The sequence below is a fragment of the Xenopus tropicalis genome, chromosome 6 (genome assembly GCF_000004195.4).
Source record: "Xenopus tropicalis strain Nigerian chromosome 6, UCB_Xtro_10.0, whole genome shotgun sequence".
Taxonomy (NCBI): domain Eukaryota; kingdom Metazoa; phylum Chordata; class Amphibia; order Anura; family Pipidae; genus Xenopus; species Xenopus tropicalis.
Genome location: NC_030682.2, coordinates 69,349,710 through 69,373,084, shown reverse-complemented (window position 1 = coordinate 69,373,084; position 23,375 = coordinate 69,349,710). Strand labels below are relative to the sequence as shown.

The window sequence follows — 23,375 nt, the reverse complement described above, 5'->3', positions numbered from 1 at the left end:
ATATGCAAGCTTTTATGAGGGCCCTGCACAAAAGAGCTTAATTTGGTATATATTTTATTACACTGCAGTTAAGGGTTTCTTTATTGAGACATCCACATTAGCTGTTTCTATGAATGTAAGCTGCAGTTTAACATCATCCATACTACAGTTGAATGCAAAGGTTTGGGCACCCCTGGCCAAATGTCTGTCAGTGCTGCATGAATCAGTGTTTTAAAAAACAACATCTGCAAATGTTGCAGAAAGTTGCAGTTACATTTAAATTTTAAAACATAGGAACAACAAAAAAGGTGGTATGTTCAACAGTTCACAGGGTTCCTGACCTTAATCATTCAGTCTTAGGTCTTAATAACCACTAGGACATGTCACCTGTTGACAGTTGCAAAACTAAAAATCTCTGACACTCAAACTTTGGGCTGTCGCTCAACAAACATGGCCTCTGCTAAGCAACGGAGTGACAATCTGAAAATGAACTTAATTACTACAAATTGCGAGTTTATAAAAATATTATAATATTAAATAATATTCATATATTAAAAATGTCAGTTAAGGGGATATTTGGAAGGGGTGTCTGACTGCTATTTAGTATACACAATTTTGTGTGTATCTCTTAGGGTTGCCACCTTGTAACATAGTAACCTAGTAAGTTGGGTTGAAAAAAAACATAAGTCCATCACGTTCAACCATAATGACTATATATATATATATATATATATATATATATAACCTGCCTAACTGCTAGTTGATCAAGAGAAAAGCAAAAAACCCCATCTGAAGCCTCTCTAATTTGCCGCAGAGGGGAAAAAATTCCTTCCTGACTTCAAGATGGCAATCGGACCAGTCCCTAGATCAACTTGTACTAAGAGCTATCTCCCATAACCCCATATTCCCTCACTTGCTAAGAATCCATCCAGCCCCTTCTTAAAGTTATATAATGTATCAGCCAGCACGACTGATTCGGGGAGGGAATTCCACAACTTCACAGCTCTCACAGTAAAAAATGCTTTCCGAATATTTAAATGGAACCTCCCTTCTTCTAAACGGAGTGGGCGCCCTCGTGTCCGTTGGAAGGACCTACTGGTAAATAAAACATTAGAAAGGTTATTATATGTTCCCCTTTATATTTATACATAGTTATCATGTCACCTCTTAAACGCCTCTTCTCCAGTGTAAACAGACCCAACTTGGCCAGTCTTTCTTCATAACTGAGACTTTCCATACCCTTTACCAGCTTAGTTGCCCTTCTCTGGACCCTCTCTAACTCAATAATGAGTGCAGTCCCATTAAGGGTATAAGTGGCTTGCATATTTTTACATCCCAGGTGCATGACCTTACATTTATCCACATTAATTCTCATCTGCCACTTAGCCGCCCAGATTGCCAGTTGGTCAAGATCCTGCTGCAAGGATACCACATCCTGGATAGAATTGACTGGTCTGCAAAGTTTTGTGTCATCTGCAAACACTGAAACAGTGCTTGTAATACCCACCCCTAAGTCATTTATGAACAAGTTAAACAAAAGTGGACCCAGTACACAACCTTGAGGGACCCCATTGAGAACCTTATTCCAAGTAGAGAATGTACCATTAAAGTGGACCTGTCACCCAGACATGAAAATCTGTATAATAAAAGTCCTGTTCAAATTAAACATGAAACCCAAATTCATTTTTATATTAACACATCCAAACCCATTATAAAGGCATTTAAAAATCACAGCTGTCAATCATATATTGCTTGCCCCACCTCTATGCCTTAGGCATAGAGGCGGGGCAGACAATAACTTTACCTTTCCATTCAGCACTTCCTAGATGTCACTGCACATCTCACTTCTCACCTCCCTCCTCACCCTCTAATTGTGTAGCCAGAGCATGGACATGGGCATCTGGTCCCCCATTCTGGCACATAAACAAGATTTTGGCATGATACAAAGCTTGCCTTAATAACAGTGTCCACAAAATGGTGCCTGCCTGCTTGCTTTGATTGAGTAATTCCAAGACGGAAGGAAACAAGGTTTATATTATTTACATAGAGTAAGTAAAGTTTATTTTGCTCAACTAACAATATAGAAAATAATTTGGACTTATTTCTTAGGGTGACAGGTCCGCTTTAACAACCACCCTCTGTACCCGATCCTGTAGCCAGTTTTCTATCCATGTGAAAACAACTTCACTAAGATAGACCTTAGTTTAGAAAGCAGTCGTTTGTGGGGAACGGTATCAAATGCTTTGGCAAAATCCAAATAGATTATATCTACTGCATCCCCACTGTCCAGCTTCTTACTTACCTCATCATAAAAAGCAATTAAATTGGTCTGACATGACCGGTCCTTCATAAAGCCATGCTGATTACTGCTCATAATGGCATTCTCCAGTACATAATTTTGTGTGTGATCCCTTAACAAGCCTTCAAATAACTTGCCCACCACGGATGTCAAACTTACAGGCCTATAATTGCCAGGCTGAGATCTTACTCTTTTTAAATATAGGAATGACATTCGCCTTCTTCCAATCCCTAGGTACCATACCTGATGAAAGCGAGTCTAAGAATATCAGAAACAAGGGCTACTGTAATTCTGACCCTAGCTCTCTCAGTACCCGAGGGTGTATTCCATCTGGCCCAGGTGCCTTGTTTACATTTATCTTGTGTAACCCTTTAAGCACCATATCCTGTGTCAACCACTGTGTAGTTGGAGCTGAGGCAACAGTACAGCTATTGGGTGGGACTTGGCCCACTGGCTCCTCTACTGTATACACAGAAGAAAAGAACTGGTTAAGCACATCTGCTTTTTCTGTATCCGCTATAACTCAATTGGGCCACACCCTCAACCTGCATCTTTTTACTATTAATATACTTAAAAAACTTTTTGGGGTTAGTCTTGGCCTCTGCCGCAATGCGCTCCTCATTTTCTATCTTGCTGTTTTACAACACTTGTTATAGTGTTTACTGGTATATTCATTAAATGCAGCTACTGTCCCCTCTGACTTATATTTCTTAAAAGCTTTCCTTTTTTTCCCTATTAACTTCTTTACCTCAGTGTTAAGCCACATAGGGTGATTCTAAACACTTCTACTTGTTCTTATTAATGGAATAAATTGAGAACAGTAATGATTTAATATCATTTTAAATGACAACCATTTCTGCTCTGTGTTTTTATCAGAAAACAAAATGCCCCAATCTATGCCCTGAAGCGCTGCCCTTAAGGAGCTAAAATTTGCCTTCCTAAAATTCATTGTCTTTGTTGCCCCAGTGTAAATTTGTTTCCTACACCAAACATCAAATGAAATAACATTATGGTCACTATTACCCAGGGGTTCAACCACTTGCACATTTGCTATACGTTCTGGGTCATTAGAGATCACTAGATCCAATATAGCATGGTTCCTGGTTGGCTCCTCAACAACCTGTGACATAAAGTTGTCATGCAGCAAGTTTATAAACTTGTTCCCATTTACTGTCCTGGTAGTACTATGGCTCCAGTCAATATCAGGATAATTAAAATCCCCCATTATTATCACTTGCCCCAAACTAGCAGCCTTTTCTATTTGCAACAGGAGTTGAACCTCCTTCTCCTCACTTACATTAGGGGGTCTATAGCATAACCCTACAATTAATTTGGTAGATTCTTTACTATCAGTGAGAAGCTCAACCCATAAGATTCAGCTCCCTCTGTTACCCCCATCACTTCCTCTTATTTTCTATTATTCTAATATTTGCTTTTAATCCCTGCTTAACAAACAGACACACTCCTCCTACTTTTCTATTGCCCCTGTCCCTCCGAAACAATGTATAACCCCCAATATTAACTGCCCAGTCATGCGACTCGTTCAACCAAGTTTCAGCAACGCATCCTCCAGCTCTCCCATTTTACCAGTCAGACTCCTTGCATTGGTAAACATACATTTAATACTTGTACTGGCGTGAGAATGATGTGTAAACAACTTATAGGCCTCCCTGCCATTATCAGTATCCCGAAGCAAGTCTCCTCCCCCATTTTTCCTTACTATGCCCACTACCTCATCTATCCTGTCTACCACAGAATTACCTGCTGCACCTTCCCCCCCCCCCACTCCTAGTTTAAAATCTCCTCCCACCCTCTAGCCATCTTTTCCCCCAAAGCAGCTGCCCCATCATCATTGAGGTGCAGCCCATCCCTGGCAAAGAGCCTGTAGCCAATTGAGAAATCAGCCCAGTTCTTGAGAAACCCAAAGCCCTCCTCCCTGCACCAATCTCTCAGCCACGCATTAATCTCCCTAAGCTCCCGCTGCCTTCTTAACATTGCTCGTGGCACAGGTAATATCTCTGAGAAAATTACCTTGGAAGTCCTCACCCTCAACTTCTTGCCTAGCTTTTTAAAATCGTTCTTGAGGACTTCCCCCCCCCCCCCTCCTCTAACTCTGTCATTGGTAGCTATGTGCACCAAGACCGCCGGGTCTTCTCCAGCCCCTCCCAACAATTTGTCCACTCGTTCCACCACATCCCGAACCCTAGCACCAGGCAAGCAACACACAGTTCGGCATGTAGGGTCTTCACGACAAATTACCCTATCCACCTTTCTAATAATTGAATCCCCTATAACTATAGCCTGCCTTCCCTTCCTAGCACTACTCCCCCCACCTGTATTAGAGGTGCCGGCTCCCAGGGTGCTCTGAGAGTTGCCTTGTCTTCTGGCATGTACCAACCGGTGACATAAGAGGTGAGGGTGGGTCAGAGAAGGGAACCCGGAGAGTACCATTATATGCAGTGAAACAGTGTAGTTTTATTGAGACATCTTGTAGCACAACATGTTTCGGCTCACCAGCCTTCCTCAGGTGCATAAAAAAGTGACCATAGCAACATACATATATACCCTATCCCACACCAACAAGTGTCACCAGCTCCACAGTGTGGCCAGGTGCATAGGTATTTAAGACAAGGATTTGTACAAATCCTTGTCTTGAATACCTATGCACCTGGCCACACTGTGGAGCTGGTGACACTTGTTGGTGTGGGATAGGGTATATATGTATGTTGCTATGGTCACTTTTTTATGCACCTGAGGAAGGCTGGTGAGCCGAAACATGTTGTGCTACAAGATGTCTCAATAAAACTACACTGTTTCACTGCATATAATGGTACTCTCCGGGTTCTTTGAACTATATTTGTAAGCTACACAGCCAGCACGAGGGCTGCTACCTGTTGAGGAGTACTCACTGAGTAAAACTGGAAACCACGGTAGGACCTTCAAATTTCTTGGGTCAGAGAAGGGGTTGACTTATGTATTTGGGGCAGGGGGGCAGATGAAACCAGTCCAAATTCAGTGAGCCTTGCACTATCCTGTATATTTTTGTGTCATACCTCCCAGCTGTCCCGATTTTTGCAGGACAGTGCCGATTTTGACAGCTCAGCTTGCAGTCCTGGATTCTTATTTAAAAGTCCCTCGTTTTCCCTTTGATCTCCTGCACTGAATGCCAAAAAAGATACAAAGTTTTCCAAATTTAATTAGATTAGTAGGCTTTTGACAGAATACTCAATTGTCAACACCTGCACTTAGATACAATTGTAACTAATAAGGGACAGTTCTGTGTAAAAATGACACTGGGGAAAATGGATGCACAAAATAAAAAATATTTCCAATATAGTTAGTTAGGCAAAAATGTAATCTATAAAGGCTGGAGTGGGCGGATGTCTAACTTAATAGCCAGATCTCTACCTCCTGCTTTTAGCTCTCTAACCTCTTAATTAGTCAGTGACTTTAGGAGGGGCCACATGGGACATAACTTGTTCAGTTAGTTTGTGAGCATGCAGGTCAGATTCAAATGCAAACTAAGGAGGAAGTAGAGTTCTGGCCATTATGTTAGACATCTGCCCACTCCAGCCCTTATATATTACATTTTAGGCTAACTTACTATATTGAAAACATTTTTTATTTGGCACAGCCTATCTGTTTTACCTAGTTTCATTTTTACACTGACCTGCTCCTTTAAAGGGCAATTTCACGTTCATTAGCAAAACTTTAAAAACACATAAAACAACCCCCCAAACCCCCAGACTTCAAATTTAACCTGCTATATATTGTAAAATGTGAGTGGTATTTGGGGGGGTGATCACACAAATGGTCATGCCCAAAAAATTTTGCTACGCACTGCATTACTTTTTGTCCCTCTGCATTTTTCAAATGCTGGGAGGTATGTAGTATGTATGCCGCTGTAGTTTGTAGCTACTGTTACTGTTATTTTGGCATTACACTAGCAGTTTTAGCAGCGAATTAATGCTGCATGTTCAGTATAACCTCAGTATATTTTAACATTGATGCTAACTTATTCATAAGATGGTGTACAGGTCTATAGAGCTCATTATTATTGTGCTATTTGGCTGCTAAACAGAATACTAATATGGAGGTTTTTTTTATCTACATATCTATATATCATAATCATATGCTAGCTTGCTGGAATTTTACTATAATAATATAGTTTGTATTGGTGCAGATAACCGTTATGCATTTTGTTTGATACTAGTAAACATGTTTAACTGTGTATTTCTGTAGTAGTTTGCTACTGTGATGCTGGTTTTAGTATATTAATTGTATGTATGTTTTCTGTATATTTGTACTGTGTGCTACTGTATTTGCCATGCTACTGTCATTTTAATTCTGCCTGTAGGGAGGTGTGAAGGAGAGAATTTATCATTACTGTAAATGCTTTTCCTTCAGTCACAAAGGCAGCCCTGCTTTTATGTTAGCTGTCTGTTATTGCTTGGCACATTACTGTAAATGTGCTAAATATATAATTGTGTTGATTACATTTAAAGCCCCTTTTAAGTGTAAATAAGTCCTTTCTGGCTCTTGACCTCTTATGGCTGATTAAAGAGCACAAACTCCACTCCTGGGATGCCATTTAGGTTTGTACACTACACCTAGGCCAAGCAGTTGGGATTCCCAAATCCTACACATTTATTTTGAGTTTCAAACCATGTACGTTATTGTGCCTTTCAGCATTTGATTGTCAGTCTTGTTGGTTTAGGAAACAAGCTGCAGCCTTCTACAGTACAGCACTGTACTTGCCTGTGACATGGAATAAACTTTTCCTCTACCTCATGCAGTTTGTTTGAAAAAGGACAAAAGCAGGCCTGTGTTACTATGCTAGATTCCCCACCTTAAACTGCACCACTCTGACAGCTCATATAAATCATACAGTACTGGTTCAGTATACAGAATCACACATCTGTTAAGGACCCATGAGGTAATACTGAACTGCAGAGTTTTGCCAATTTACATTTTATGGAAAAATCACATTTAAATTAAATTTTGTGTATTTATAACCAGAACTTTACTAAGACAAGGCCCTGACTCCTCTACATTTACATAATATAGATGTTTAAATACATATTTATTATGCTGATTCACATTCTTTAAAGAAAATATTGAAGTATTAACTAACATACCAGCCATATTTCTACAGTAAACAATATTATGTTTGTTCTTCGTGCAACATGTTTGCATATATGCCTGCATGCATTTGTAAATCTTCCATTAAACAGAGCCCTTCCCATTCAATCTAAAATCAGATTACAGATATTCCTGATAAGGCAGGAAAGTACAGGTTTGGGATCCATTACCGGAAACTCGTTATCCAGAAAGCTCTGAATTACAGAAAGCCCGTCTCCCATAGACTCCATTTTAATAAAATAATTCAGATTTTTAAAATGTACAGGTATGGGATCCCTTATCTGGAAACCCGTTATCCAGAAAGCTCCGAATTACAGAATGCCCATCTTCCATAGACTCCATTTTAATAAAATAATTCAGAATTTTAAAACTGATTTCCTTTTTCTCTGTAGTAATAAAACAGTACCTTGTAATTGATCCCAACTAAGATATAAATAATCCTTATTGGGTGCACAACAATCCCATAGGTTTTAATTAATGTTTTATTGATTCTTTAGTAGACTTAAGGTATGGAGATCCAAATTACAGAAAGATCCCTTATACGGAATACCCTTGGTCCCGAGCATTCTGGAAAACGGGTCCTATACCTGTATTACCTTTTTCTCTGCAATAATAAAACTGTGCATTGTATTTGATACCAACTAAGGTATAATTAATCCTTATTGGATGCAAAACAATCCTATTGGGTTTAATTGATGTTTTATTGATTTTTTAGTAGACTTAAGGTATGGAGATCCAAATTACGGAAAGACCCCTTATCTGGAATACCCTTGGTCCCGAGGATTCTGGATAATGGGTCCTATACCTGTACTACAAAGTGATAAAACAGTGTTTGTCAGAAATTACAATTATGCCAGTTGCTTTAAAGTGCAGACTAAGGCCAATTCCAGATGGGGCCTATTCTTGGCCTGTGGGTAAACGCAGGGTGAAAATATGCCCCTGCCCTCAAAAAAAACAAAAAACCTATTGTTGTTGACTCCGGGTGAGTGTATGGACAGATACCTGGCCTGCGTTTATCTGCAGGGTGAGTATAAGCCCTCTGTAGCAATGGCCTAAAGCAGTGCTGTCCAACTTGCGGCCCGCGGGCCGCATGCGGCCCGCGACCCCCCTCTGTGTGGCCCCCCACCTGTCTGGCTGCTTTGATGGCTTACCTTTGAGCAAGCATTAAATGGTATCAGTACTGTGATTAACTGGCCCCCTGCATGGTTCTCACCTCAGATTCAGGCTGTAATCCCTCTGTATTGTTTAAAAATGTAATCCCCTGTGTTTTTCACACCTTTTAATCTCTGTATTGTCCACCCCCTGCAGTGTTCACACCTCAGGCTCAGGCTGTAATCACTCCCATTGTTCACTTCTTCACACCACAGGTACTGTAGGCAGAGTATGGCACATACAGCCAGCATAGGGCAGGTAGAGTATGGCACACACGGGCAGCATAGGTCAGGGAGGGTATGGCACACACAGGCAGGGTAGGGCAGGCAGAGTATGGCACACACAGGCAGGGTAGGGCAGGCAGAGTATGGCACACACAGTCAGGGTAGGGCAGGCAGAGTATGGCACACACAGGCAGGGTAGGGCAGGCAGAGTATGGCACACAGAGGCAGCATAGGGAAGGCAGAGCATGGCACACACAGACAGCATAGGACAGGCAGAGTGCTGCCTGTGTGTGCCATACTCTGCTTGCCCTATGCTGCTTGTGGGAGGTGAACCTGGCAGGGGTTTGTTGTGGGAGTTTGTTAGCAGTTGGAAATAGCCATTAAATGGTCCCTAAGGTGTGTAATTATGTACTGGGGGTTGCTCTGCTATCCACAGGGGAGGAGGAGGCATATGGAATTTAAGGGTATATCTTAATATGACATAATTCTTTCACATATGAATGACAGTTGATATCCCCACAGTAAGGACCAAGCATTTGGGATTTTGCTGTGCTACCACCATTGTGATAAAATAGGTGTGGTTTGAAGTGGGTGTGGTTTCAAAAAGGGGAGTGGTCAAAACTGGCTTCAATTAGCGGCCCTCCACCATGTATGCTAGAGAAATTCCGGCCCTCGGCACCGTAGAAGTTGGACAGCACTGGCCTAAAGGAACCACACGTGTAAAATAGTATAGAGCATATTTACTTATTGGTGTTATTGCCATTTTTATCTGTAAGGTTTATTAAATAATAATACCCAACAATTTGAATGCATATAGGGATTTAAGTTTGTGTGTATTTTTTCTACTCACAGAAATTATAATCTCTTCCCTTAGGGCTGTGACACATGGGGAGATTAGTCGCCGCGCGTAAATCACTGGTGCGATGGCATACACGGCGGCGCAATTTGCCGAAGATGCCTTGAGTTGCTGGCAATTTACATTCTAGCGGGTGGGATGGCATTTCGGGGAGATTAGTTGCCCACAATAAAGAAGATTTGTCGCATGGCGACTAATCTCCCTGTGTGTCACAGACCTTAGGTCCTAGGCTGGCACTCCACCTTGCAGAAAAATGTACTAGCCAGGGGTACTATCTCAGTGACTACTGTGCTGCAATCTTCTTCCAATTCTTAGGATCTGTGCTGCATCCTGGGGCTGTGTGAATGCTTATCAGACTAAACGTTGCTCTTTTCTCTTGTCAATTCTGATTTTACTGTTCCCAGTAGGGACTGTGTGCTGTGTTTGCTAAAGTGCACAGTCCTATTGGTGCGTATAAAAACCAGGAGGGGTTTCAGATGCACGTATTTATTTATTTTTTCCCGCTCAGCAATTTTAAAAAGCCATTCAATAATTATTGTTTATTGTGCTGGTAATAGTAAATAGTAGAATAAACTGAAAAGAGTTTAAGATATATCCTCCAAAACTAGCCTTATATTGAAATTACTTTTTAAAATAACCAATATCAATAATCTAATTTTTAGAAAGTTTTTAGAAATTTTTTAAAGTATATATGTTTTTAAGTATATATCTGCTAAATTCCAGAGTACTTGTTGTTTCAACTTCACAAGGTGTATTTTTTTTTTAAAAACTTTTTTATTGAAAGTTATTCTGTATTTCCACTGGCTTCCAGTTCTCCATCCACAAATAGTCACTGTTAGAAACCAAAGCAACACAAACACACCCAGGCAGCCAGACAATGGTTGGTTGTGTGTGGGGCACTGCTGCCTGCAAGCTCATGGACAAGCAGGAGATTGTTTAAACAGCTCACTTGCCTCTGCTTATTAAGGGTGCAGAAAATCAGTGGCATATACTGTAAATACTTAATTTTACAAATATGAATGTGAATGTTTTATAGTAATTTAAATGTAGACACTTGAGTTAAAAAGTACATGGCAAATATACATGTTGTTTTTATGTTGAAACATGTAAAAAAAAAAACCATGTAGCTAATTTCCTGTACAGTGATCCCCAAATAAATCATTTGTGAGCAACATGTTGCTCCCAGTGGCCTCAAAGCAGGTGCATATTTTTAAATTCCTGGATTGGAGGCAAATTTTGGTTGCATAAAACCCAATTGTAGTGCCAAACAGAGCCAGTCCACATAAGGGCTACAAAATAGCCAATCACAGCCACCCCCCAATCACTCATGAACATTTTACATGCTTGTGTTGCTCCCCAACTCTTTTTACATTTGAGCGTGGCTCACGGGTAAAAAAAGGTTAGAGGTCCCTGGTCCAGCACATACCAATGTGTTATAGTGAGTAGTTCTACTGTAGATATACCAATGTACAGCTAATGGAATCAATCTTGTATGTGCCTTTGCTTTCCCTTGAAGGGCATCTGGGAGGTATTTAATATGAAAGGACAAACAATATTACTGTAAAAGTAAATACCAAATTCATATCCTAGGATCCAAGGGTCACATAATCCGAAACTACATAAAATGTCTATAGAACTGCAGGCAACATTCTCATGACTATAACCAGACCCTAATTCATTTGCTAGACCACTTCAGAAAAGTTTCTGGATTAACCATTAATCATATTAAATCAGAAGAGTTAATGAGTTAACAAGAGTTAACAAATGGTTTTGAAATTTGATTTCAAATGGCAGGACCATACTATTCACTATTTAGGAGTCAATGGGGCACATTCATTAAAGTACGAGTTCGAATCCTGAAATGGTTAAAATTCGAATTAAATACAATAATTTTTGATGATTGGAAATGTCACAAAAATGCTTCCCAAACAATCGCAATAGTCAGGATAATATAGTAATGGCGTTCTGAAAGTCATAAAATTTCCGTATCAGAACAATCTTAAAAGGTGGGAAAACCTGACTTTGATCCTTCTGTGCATGTTTTTGAAGCCTCCCATAGAACACCGTGGCACTCTGCAGCTTCAGCTTGGCCCAAGGAAAGTCACGATAACGAAGCTTTAATGAATCAGAAACTTTCATACTCGTTGTGACAAATACAATTTTGTCGCATAAAATTTATTGCAGAGTACGAAAAAGTTGCGCAAATTAACGAAAAAATCACAGAAAATACGCAATCAATCGTACTTTGATAAATGTGCCCCAACATGTTTATACAGGGTAGAAGTTGAAGCCTGATTAGAAATAATTATCCTCAACTATGGAAAATGATGAGAGAGCTACAATCTTGGACACAAAGATGGAGTTATCCTGGTTCGGCCGGATTCTTGCCTTTAAAGTGACCCTTGTACCCAAGATGTTATTTCTTTTTAGAACGTTGCCTGTTCATATCCCAGACTCAGACCTAACAGTCATACAGAGAAAGGTATTCCAGTTTAGCTGGGCAGAGAAACATACTCAAATTGCTCAACATATTATGTATAGGGCTAAACATTAAGGGGGCCTAGGAGTTCCAAACTTACGAAATTATTATATTGCCGCACAGTTAGCCCCACTAATACATAAGCAAGCTACCATACCACCAAGTGGGTAAACATATTGAAATCCCAATTATACTGTATCTGATTGATCCCTGTGCATTACTTTGGATTGTAGCTTTTCTTCGCCACAAGAAGCTAGATCCCTTTTTAATTTATGTATTGTCAGTTTGGGACAACTATAAATCTTCGGCTAAACTGGTCTCATCAACCTTTCCAACAGTCCCAATCCTTGGTAACCCCCCTTTTTGCCCCAGGTCTTTCTTACCAGACTTTTCAATTGTGGACAAGTAAGGGCTTCAGGTTTATTTATCACCTTTACTTATGATCGGGCCCTAAAACTTGGCCACAAATTCTAGAAATTAGTAACCCTCCCATAGTTGAAGCCTTTCACTATCAACAGTTATCTCATTTTGTTAATAAATACAATAGAGATAAGTCTGCAGCATCCCCAACTTATTTTGAACATGCTTGTATAAAATACCCTTATTCCAAAGGCCAAATTTCCAATCTTTCTCGCCTCCTTTTGGAAGTTTATCCATGTACAATGTTACCATATATCTCAGCATGGAATAAGGACCTAAATACCACCATCACAGCTGAAACTTGGTTCCAAATTTAGACTTCAACATCTTCATGCTCCTGAAATGTTTCTCTATTAGAAACCTCCTATAAAGTTCTAATGATGTGGTATATGGTCCCATCTTGCCTACACAAAGTAAATCCCCAAATCAGTAAGGCAAGTGTGGGCAATGAAAAACTAAGTTACATACTTACAGATAACTATGAGAAGTTTATTAAAGTCTGGGAACCTTGGTATATTTAATCCTTTCCAAATGCTGGGAATCTGTCGATATTATCTTAATTTTATTTCAAAATAAGGGGCCATGACATTCCATTATAGAAAAGAACATTATGAGGCCTTGTGCTACTTACTTTCCCTCCCCTCCCCCCTACTGTGGGACAACTAATGTATGTATAATTATGAACCTGAGACCTCATAGGCATTAATCTATCATATTCAAACTTTACTGATTAATATTCTGGTATCTGTCAAATTTAATCCTTTAGTTTGTTGTTGCACTTTTCTCCTGTGGCTCTTTTCTATCTCCTTTCCTTCTATTTTCGGATAAATGCTAACCGATACTTGACTGATATTTTAAAATCCGCTGTATAAAAATAAAAACACAAATAAAAATTATTGAAAAGAAAATGTATATAGCACCAACATGTTTTCTCCGCTCTTTTTCCTTGCATAAGAAGTGAATCAAAGTGGTTGCATAATCATTGTCATTTGACATAAGTGAATGCTAATATTGCATTTATATTTATGGTAAAACTGGTTTAGGTGGGGTGTCAGAAACTCTTGTGGTTTGTGCAAGTTGCAACGGAACCCAAAACATATTACTGTTTATCAGGTTTATTAGGTATAGGATCTTTTATCTGGAATGCTTAGAACCTAGGCTTTTCTGGGGTTATTTTCATAATTTGGATCACCATACCTTACGTCTGCTAAAAAATCATTTAAACATTAACTAAACCCAATAGGTTTTGCCTCAAATAAGGATTAATACTTAATAAGGGTACTGTTTTATTACAGAGATAAAGGAAAACATTTAAAAAAATTGTATTTGCTTAAAATGGACTTCTAATACAGGATCCCAAACATGTACTGCAAAAAAACTACTAAATGAATTTACTTCTTGTTGCATCTTACAGAGTAATATTGATTATTAGCTTTCTTGAACATAACTTGGCACTTGTCCATTATAAAGTCAAACTATTAATGACACTTTGTTTTATTTCAGGAACATGGACACCTTTTAATCCGGCAACCGTGAATTCTATCATATGTAAGTTCTGTTTATTGGAACTGTTGCCTATTTGCAGTAAAGCCTTGGAGGCACAACAACATGTTTCCTGGCAACTAGACCCAGTGTTCTCCATAGGATAGTTTGTGTTTGTTTGTTTTTTAAGAACCTTGTTACTCGCCTTCTGTATAATTGTCACCTTGTAGCACTGGTGTCCAAACTGGGTAATGGGTATTGTCTCAGGACACCAACACAGCAGTGCAGGATCAAATTCCTTACCCAAGTACTGAACCACCTGTTCCTGAATTCACATTCTGAATAACAAAAAGTAATTTATCTAGTGCACTGATTGTTTAACCCTTTCACTGCCAGCCATTTTAGACCAAAGTGGAAGTTCTACTGCCAGACCGTTTTTGAACATTTTGCACTGTTGCCCAGGAAAACAATGTATTGTTTTTTTCAGGACAACCTAAGCTTTTAAAATATGGTAAAATTTTGGTGTAATTCCAAATCTGTAACAAGATATAGGCTTCTAAATGTCTAAAAATTTTTTAAAAAAATCACATTTTCCATAATATAAACACACATACCAGAAACAAAAATTATTTTATGCACAAAAATACAACTGATTTGGAAAGTCCCATGTCTCCTGAACGTGCCAATACCAAATATATATAGTTTTATGAAGATTTCTCACTTGTATAGGTCAAAAACTCCCTGCAGTACACTATTTCCAAAGCACTGCTTCAGAAAGCTGCATACTTTAGATTTCAAGGCCAAAAAATCCACTAACAGAAGGTTTATCCCAGAAAATTACACATTTCTGGAAAGAACCTATTCTGGGGAATCCAGAATAGGCACAATTGTCTGTCTACTGCAAACTATCAAGTGGCAATGCTTTCCTAAATTTATTGGTTTTTATCAAAATTTGTGAAATTTAAAAAAAATCACTTCAAAGCTTCCAGTCTATAGTATCTTATCTCCTACAGGTCATAAAGTAACCAAATAAAACACCCTAAATATGAACGCCAGGGGTCCACTGAACAGTGGATTGTGATGCACAATATGTATAGGTTCATCAAAGTATGTGGCATGTAGGGGCCCCAATGGGAACATACCCCCATATGATCTGTCATTTCAGCTCCTGCAAAATCAACACATTTACATCCTTCATATGGGATATTGGTACAAAAAAGTACACTCACCCCAGAAAGCCATATATTTTTGGAAATTACACATTCCCCTGAATCTCTAATGGGTACACATTTCTTTTAACTCCAAAGTACCAAGCCGTAAAGCTTTCCTGTTTGCCGATTTTTTTGACATTTCAGAAATTGCCTAAAAATGTTGCAATTTGCATTTATCTCACACAATTTCTTGCATACAGAGGAAAATCACCCCAAATAGGAACCTAAGGTCTACTGAACAGTTTGATGCCCAATATGTATAGATATACCAAAGTCTGTGGTATGTACTGACCCCAAAATGAAAATAGCGCATAAGGATTTCTTGCCGGCCAACTCAGCTTTTGCATACAGAGCCCCCTGACAGCATATTATGTGCCGTAACACATAACTATACAGAAAAACCCAGAAAACCATATAGTTTTTGAAAGTACACATTCTGACAAATCCAACATGGGTAAAGAATCCTTTCTACACCAAAGTACCAATCTGCAAAGCTTTCCTAAAGTTATTGGTTTTTATGACATTTCAGAAAATCGCCTAAAAATGTTGCAATTTGCTGCATGTATCGCACACAATTTCTTGCGTACTAAGGCAAGTCACCCCAATTAGGAACACCTAAGGTCTACTGAAAAGTTTGATGCCCAATATGTATAGATATACCAAAGTCTGCTGTATGTACTGACCCCAAAATGAAAATATACAGTTTTTAGGGAAAAGAAACTAAAAAAAAAAAAAAAAAGTGTTTGTACATGTGTAAAAGTTGTGTGACAGTGTGTAAGTGTGTACATTAGTGTATATAAGTGTGTAAAATGAAAAAAAAACAAACAAAAAAACTGCAAAATTTTCTGCTGTAAGTGTGTGTGAGTGTGTGTTAGTGCAAAAAAACCCACCTTACCTGTCCTGAAGCAGGGATCACAGTCCTCCTGCTGCAGTCTTCATCCGGGTCAGTGCTTGGGGGGGCGAACAGGAAGAAGTGAAGACTAAGCAGCAGAGGCGATGCGATCGCGTCTGCTGCTTGGAGGTCGGCCCTGCGACGATCGCGTTGCAGGGCCGGTGTGACAGCCCCCCTGGCTCGTTGCCCAGGGGGTTGTCATCGCAAAAAAAATGTGCCGCTTCTGCAGAGAGTACCTTTATCTGCCAAACAACGTACGGCACACGTTGTTGGCAGATAAAGCCTTTTACTGCAACAACGTACGCCAATGTTGTTGGCAGTGAAAGGATTAATAGTTAATATCATGACAGATAATTATATGATGCAGATAATTATCTGATTGTAAATCCACTGCAGTTTTATTTTTAATTTGTGTTTGTCGTTATTTCAGCCATGTTTGACAGGGACCACAAGGGCGGCGTGAACTTTAATGAATTTTCTGGCGTCTGGAAGTACATAACAGACTGGCAGAACATATTCCGAACATATGACCGAGACAATTCTGGGTTGATCGATAAAAATGAACTAAAGCAAGCTCTGTCAGGTTTTGGTAATTTTTTTACTCTCTCTCTACTTTTAAAGTTCAATTTGTATGTACTGTGAGATTACCTTTCTGAATTAACCAGGCTTAGTGGGTTAAAAGAAAATATAATTCCACACAATTACTGTTACAACATAAAAATTTTTACTTGCCAGTGTGCTGTACTTTTAACCAGTATAGGTGGCAGATTTCCTCTGTGCATGATCCTGATTACTACTGGCTTAGTGTATAACTTCGTAATGGCTCTTAAACACAAACGTGGGTCCTTAAAAAGTAATTTCATCTTCCTTTCTGACTTGGTGTGTCCCCCCGAGCACTTACAACTGAAATTGCATATAACACCATAATTAGCTGTTTCATTTGTTTAGGTTATCGTCTCTCAGATCAATTTTATGATGTACTCATAAGAAAATTCGATAGGCAAAGGAGAGGGCAAGTTGCCTTTGATGACTTCATTCAGTGCTGCATTGTCCTGCAGGTACAAATATCAAAGTTGTTTTATATCATGTTATCCTTTGCGCCTGAAAGGCTCGAGTAAACACATAAGGTACTAACTGAGCATTGAAGTTTCCAGCTGTTCATTTGCTTAGAATTGCATCCACTGCATTGTGGGTTACGTAGTAATTCTGTCCTGCCCATCCTGTCGCAGGACTGAGCTGATTGAGAGTAGTTAAAGCCAAGTATTTCCTGTTAAGCTGTTTTGATTTTTCTTGAAATAAGAGCCACAGTTTCAATCCTCAATGGTTTAGGCAAAGTAAGGTCCCAGTGTGGCTGCTCAAGGAAATCAAGGGCCTGTGCAGTGAAATGCAAAGAAAACTGCTATGTCTTCATTTTTAAGTCAGGCAAGAAAGAACAGAATTCATATTACATTACATTAACATTTATTTATAAAGCGCCAACATATTCCACAGCGCTGTACAATAAGTGGGTTACATACATTGGACATACAGAGTAACATATAGAGCAATTAATAACCGATACAAGAGGTGGAGAGGGCCCTGCCCAAAAGAGCTTACAATCTACAAGAGAGCTTACAATCTACTATGTATCTAAGTACATTTCTGCAGTGGTCTGTACTATATTACTATTAAATTAATGTTCAATTTTAGCTAAATTGAAAGACTTCAATATCTAAATTCAGAATTTAATGCTACAACACACATTCTAATTTTTGTAATGATTGCTTTGGCACTTGGCAGGACTGCTTCCATGTGTTTCAGCAATATTTATTTTAGTATTAAAGGACACCTATCTAAACATGATTCCTCCCCCCCTCCTCCACGGTGGTGCCAGCTTAGACAGCCTGCACTCTGGGACAGGTGCTTCTTGTCTTGGGCAGTTCATGTGATGTGAAAGATCATGTGATGTGTAACATCAGGTGAATCTCCTGTACACAGTAGGTGTGCAGCTTTTCTGTAATGTTCTTTTAAAGGAGAAGGAAATGCTAATATAGTGTTAATCTCAAACTACAGACATACCTTTAGTTCTCTCAATAGTGCCTCTAAGTCTCCCCATATTTCCCCTTTTTAGATGATCAAAAGCCTCGTAGGAAAAAAAATGGTGAGCGCTGTAAACAAAATTCCCATAATGCCATGTTCCTGCACCCAAGACCAAGACCCCTGCACATGTGCAATTTGCAAGACTATGAGGAAGCTCTCAGCTGTATGGCTCAAGATCACACATTCCTAAGGGGGGCGTAATTCTTAGCATTCTTATGGGAGGTGGGACCAGGAGAGATACAGACCTTTTTGATAAAGCTTACTTAGTTTTTACCTTTCCTTCTCCTTTAAGAACTGATTGGTACATGTAAATTATGAGTGAATAAAGCCATACTTTTTGTAATAAGAGTTCCATAACGACTTGTTTTGTGAGACATCTGCAGTAATGATATTAATTCTAATTTTTATTTCTCTATAGAGACTGACTGATGTTTTCAGGAGGTATGACACGGACCAAGATGGCTGGATACAAGTATCTTACGAGCAATATCTTACAATGATCTTTAGTGTTGTATGATGCCAACAATAACACTGACCCATTCCAGTAAAGACTGGAGTTGCCAATTTGTATTACAGTACAACACTTTTCTGGTATCATCTGCTATTACCAACCCCCCTCTACATTTTTGGACAATTCAAAACTGTATATAGGGATGGCTTTACTTACTTTCTGAAACATTATATTATGCCATATTGTTATTTACTGGACACTCATTATTATAACTAGGGATGTACCAAGTCCATTATATTTGGGTTCAGCCGAACCCCGAATCCTTTGTGAAAGATTCGGCCGAATACTGAACCAAATCCTAATTTTCATATGCAAATAAGGAAATTGAAGGGCTAAGTAGAAGTATGCGCTTATTTTTTTTTACTTCTGTGTTGACGTAACCAAAAGTCACTTGATTATAAGGATTCGGTACAGGCAGACACTTGGATTTGGATGCATCTGAATCCTGCTGAAAAAGACAAAATTTTCGCCGAATCCCAAACTTAATTCTGGATTTGTGCGTCCCTGATTTTATAACATGTTTTCTCAATGTGCCAGGGAGCTCAGTATACTTAGTTTTATTAAGCTTTTTTTAACTGAATGAAGTGCCATACAGTAAATCCTTATGCTTAATCTCAGCTAGGCTGGATATGATTATATTACCCTTGTACTGAAATTTGCACAATAATTTAGCTACCCTAAAATGTATAAAGTTTAACAGGAGCTAAACAATAAAAACAGTTACAGATAGCCAATTGAATTGTTTTGGGAAAAATGTATTTATTTTTTTAAATATTTTTGGTAGGTCTTCCAAACAAGCTAAACCAGGTATGTCCTAACAATGGCTTACTTAGGAAAGCTGCAATTGTACTTGGAGGTGTGTTTTATGATAAGCTTGCCTAAGCAAAGTTTCACACATCTCTCAATATGGTTCAGTGGTTTGCTTTGGAAACAGGAACATCTTTATTGTTGTTTACAAACAATATGTGACATAGTCCAATACTTTTGATTTTCTTTTATTGGAACTGTCGAGACTGTCATCATTCGCTTTCATTATGTGGAAAAAATGTAGTCTTCCAGAATTTAGTACCATGTATTAATGACAGCATGGCTTTGTAAGAGAGCAGCTCCTCAGTATAGTTAATATGATCATTTGTCCCTGTGATATTTTGCTTAAACAGATGAAAGAGCTGCTACCTCCCCTATTCCCCCCTCCCCTCACAAAAATGCACCTTTCATATTGTTGTTTTTAGATCAGTACACAAACCAGTAGTATAAGATTTTGCCAATACTGATAACCGGTTCCTAAGGTGGCCTTGTAAACTAGTAATGTCTGTAGTGCCTAAAGTATGTCACTGATTGACTAGCTAGGAAAATGACTCAAAAGGGCATTTACTAATGCATCCACCAAATGTTTTCTTTTATGTTTAACTGGAATATAAACATCTACTTTTCTTTTGCACTCTTTGTTTGTTCATCTTCAGCAGTGGAAGAATCAACCTGCAGTCATTAGATTGTCGCCAACTCAAACTACTTAGGGGAAAAATAAGGGAACTTCAATTTTCTTGAAATATCCTAGGGGCTAAAACTCACTGACGGGGCATAAAAGCTCATCCAAAGTAGTAGCTCATGAGATCCCAATAACAGACTGCTTTTGCCCTTATCAGTGTAGTGCAGGGTTTTCTGATAGACATGTATGCAAGGCCAGAGAAGGGGTTCCACATGTACTGTATTTAGTGTAAATAAACTACGAGATGGAATAGAAACAGTAGCATATGTGGAATGCAGCTGTATATGAAACACAGCCAATTGTTTTTTACCCTAAGGAGCAGATTTAGGATTGCTGAACATAAATCAGCCCCTTAGAGTAAAATTTATGCTTCATAGGTACAAGTCTAAAAAATTAAAAAGGTTCTAGTGGAATGATTTATAATCCACTGTATCAAGAAAAAACACATTATGTTTTTGTACTTTATCTAATAAAACAAACTTATGACAATTTATAACTTCTTCTAAAATAAGTACTAACCAGTTTTTAAAGGTATTTACACTTGCTCCTTTTGTTCTACCTTTTTACATAGGAGGACAGATGTCTAGGCATTTACTTTTAACCCCAATTTTTGGATTAGCTATACATTTACTATATTGCTGCAGAAAGAAATGCCGGTGTATTAAGAGGCAACACGATGAACAATCTTAAAGGGGAAGGAAAGTAATTTTTCTGCCAATATATTAGCCCCATAGTGCCACCTAGAAAGCTAAATGTATTCTGCAGAAAGCTTTACCATACCTGTGTAAAGAGCCCTAGAAGCTCCTTCCATTTGTTTAAGACTGCAGCTGAAATTGTAGCCACAGTAGCTTGCTGCTGCAGCTCTAGCCCTTGGTAGCTCAGATCACACATTCTGATGGGACGGGGAAGTGAATTCTTATGGGAGGGGGTTTGAGCAAGAGAAGAGAGAGAGAGAGGAAGAAATTCTGTGTTTGTTTGATAGAGGACTCAGTGCAGATTTTCTGTGAGTGCTTATGGCTGTATTTACATAGGCCTTTCTGATAAAGCTTACTTAGTTTTTACCTTTCCTTCACCTTTAAACAATTCAACTTTTTTGGGTCCCAACCAAAAGGTTAAATTGGTTGTTCATCTGTTGATGAATACCAATTGAAAAGTTGTTTAGTACTGGCCATTCTATAACATACTAAAAGTTAACTTAAAGGTAAACCACCCCTTTAACATGCAAGCATTTGAAAGCACATCAATTCAGTTCAGTGCTGAACAAATTAAATACCTATTTTCTTATATTCAGAAAATGCACACAATGTAGAATCTTGCTTTTGAATGACTGCTGTAGAATATGACTGTGCTAAAACACGTATCTGATCATCATGGAGTAAACCAGGCATAAAAAATAGAATCAACTTAATGCATTTAGGGTCACTCAAAGCACCTAAACACACACACAAAAACATTCATCTATGTGTAACAACTATTAATGAAATCTGCAGCCGTAACACAAGGGATGTAATTACACTTATACTTCATGTAATGACTTGCACAACTCTTCAATGTTGGTCTCATAACACTCACTCTACAAAAATTATAAGGATCATGGAAGAAATTTTAAGGTTTTACTGCTGGAGGTTAGCGAGCGTTTGACAGTCAACCGCAACCGCATCAGACTTTCCGTTCATCAAGTCAGGTTAAAAGATTTTGGTTGGGCATTGCTGAAGGCACCTGAGCAAAATCTACATTTAGGGCTGAATTGGCAGGTGGAGGTTGAATTTCTATTGTTTCTACCTCCATATCTGACGATTCAGCCCTGAACGTCAGCGGGGGAAACAAATGATGGACGCAGGAAAGATCATAATTGCTTTGTGTATGGCCACCTTTATGCTCAGTGTTGAGGTGGCTATATACAGGCTGATAAAAGCTGCTGACAGACTGTGTATGTGTCTTCCTGACCAATATTTGGCCAAAAATCAGGCAGGTTTACAAATTGCCATGGCGAGGAATCATCAGCTCATTTAATGCAGCCTTCGCCCTGACAGATAAATAACTCAGCCCAATATTGCCGACCTCAAGGTGGGCATATGGGTAAAAGATCCACTTGTTTCGAGACTTTGCCTAATGAGTGGAATCTTTACATTTATGGCCAGCTTTACTTTATTCTTGTGACCATTCAGAAGGTTTTGTATTAGTGATATATAAAAGTAATATCTTGTTTTTCAAGCTTCACCTAAAAGCAGTTCATTATTCAGGTAATCACCCTGACACATTCCAAATCTTCTGGTACATAAGGAGGTTAGCTATTGTTGCAGGCTAGAAAAACAAAAAGGCATGAACTTCTACTCAGGCAATTTGGCACACATAAAGCTTCCCCATCAGAAGGCTCCACAGCATGTTACTTCCCCTGAAATGGACTGCATTTTGCAGGTTACAGCAGGTACAGAGCACTTTAGAAAAACAGTTCACCTGCTGGGACTGCTTGTATAATCCATTGTTGCCAATCTAACATGAACCTGATACTTTAATAAAGCTACATTCCTTGCTCAGAGTTGCATTAGTGCAAATGGTAATATTGTGTAAGGGCTAACTGCTTTAGGTAACTAAACTGGCTTGGCTATTGCCTTGTTAGCTACAGAATTCCTTACACACATCTGTACTTTCTGCAAAAACAAAATGTTTAGTCTTAACAGGGAATGGCCATGGGACATTCTATAGAAGTTTATTTAAATAAACATTTGCAACACTCAGCAGCATGGGTATCTGGTATCCGCATGTGAAATGTCTTAACAAACAATGTTCTTACTTAAACTGTGATGTTTTAGAACCAAATATTACATCTTATCTAAGGTACAATGAAGCTAAATAAATATTTGTAAAAAAAGAAAAAAATCTCTGTCCAGTTAATGTGTACTTGTTAGAGCAAGGTCCCCGTCATCTTCTCAGAGACAGGTATGGAATATATCCAGAAACCTGTTATTCAAAAAGCTTCAAAATACAGAGCCGCAGTGTCCTGGCAAGTCAAAATATTTTTTCATCCACATAATCTTGGGTAGAGGCAAAACCCTCCTAAATATGAATGCAATAATGGATTCTCAAAATAGTTTGGTTCTCATTATGCATATGCTTAACACAAGGTCTGTACCAACTGAAATTACCAGCAACTCAACAT

The 23,375-nt window shown here is 38.8% G+C and overlaps 1 protein-coding gene across 2 annotated transcripts in view; it reads left to right on the top strand.

Annotated features, from left to right (window-relative positions):
• pdcd6 (programmed cell death 6) overlaps positions 1–20,658 on the top strand; it is a 35,021-nt gene extending 14,363 nt beyond the window's left edge. Inside the window, exons 3-6 of one of the 2 annotated variants that reach the window (XM_012964564.3) lie at positions 14,055–14,099; positions 16,567–16,719; positions 17,085–17,194; positions 18,634–20,658. In XM_012964564.3, the coding sequence (XP_012820018.1) occupies positions 14,055–14,099; positions 16,567–16,719; positions 17,085–17,194; positions 18,634–18,732 (407 nt within the window). In that variant the 3' untranslated portion in view covers positions 18,733–20,658. Of the gene's footprint in view, positions 1–14,054; positions 14,100–16,566; positions 16,726–17,084; positions 17,195–18,633 lie in introns of both variants that reach the window. The other variant, NM_001008003.1, reaches the window with a different exon arrangement.
• Positions 20,659–23,375: the final 2,717 nt, after the last annotated feature.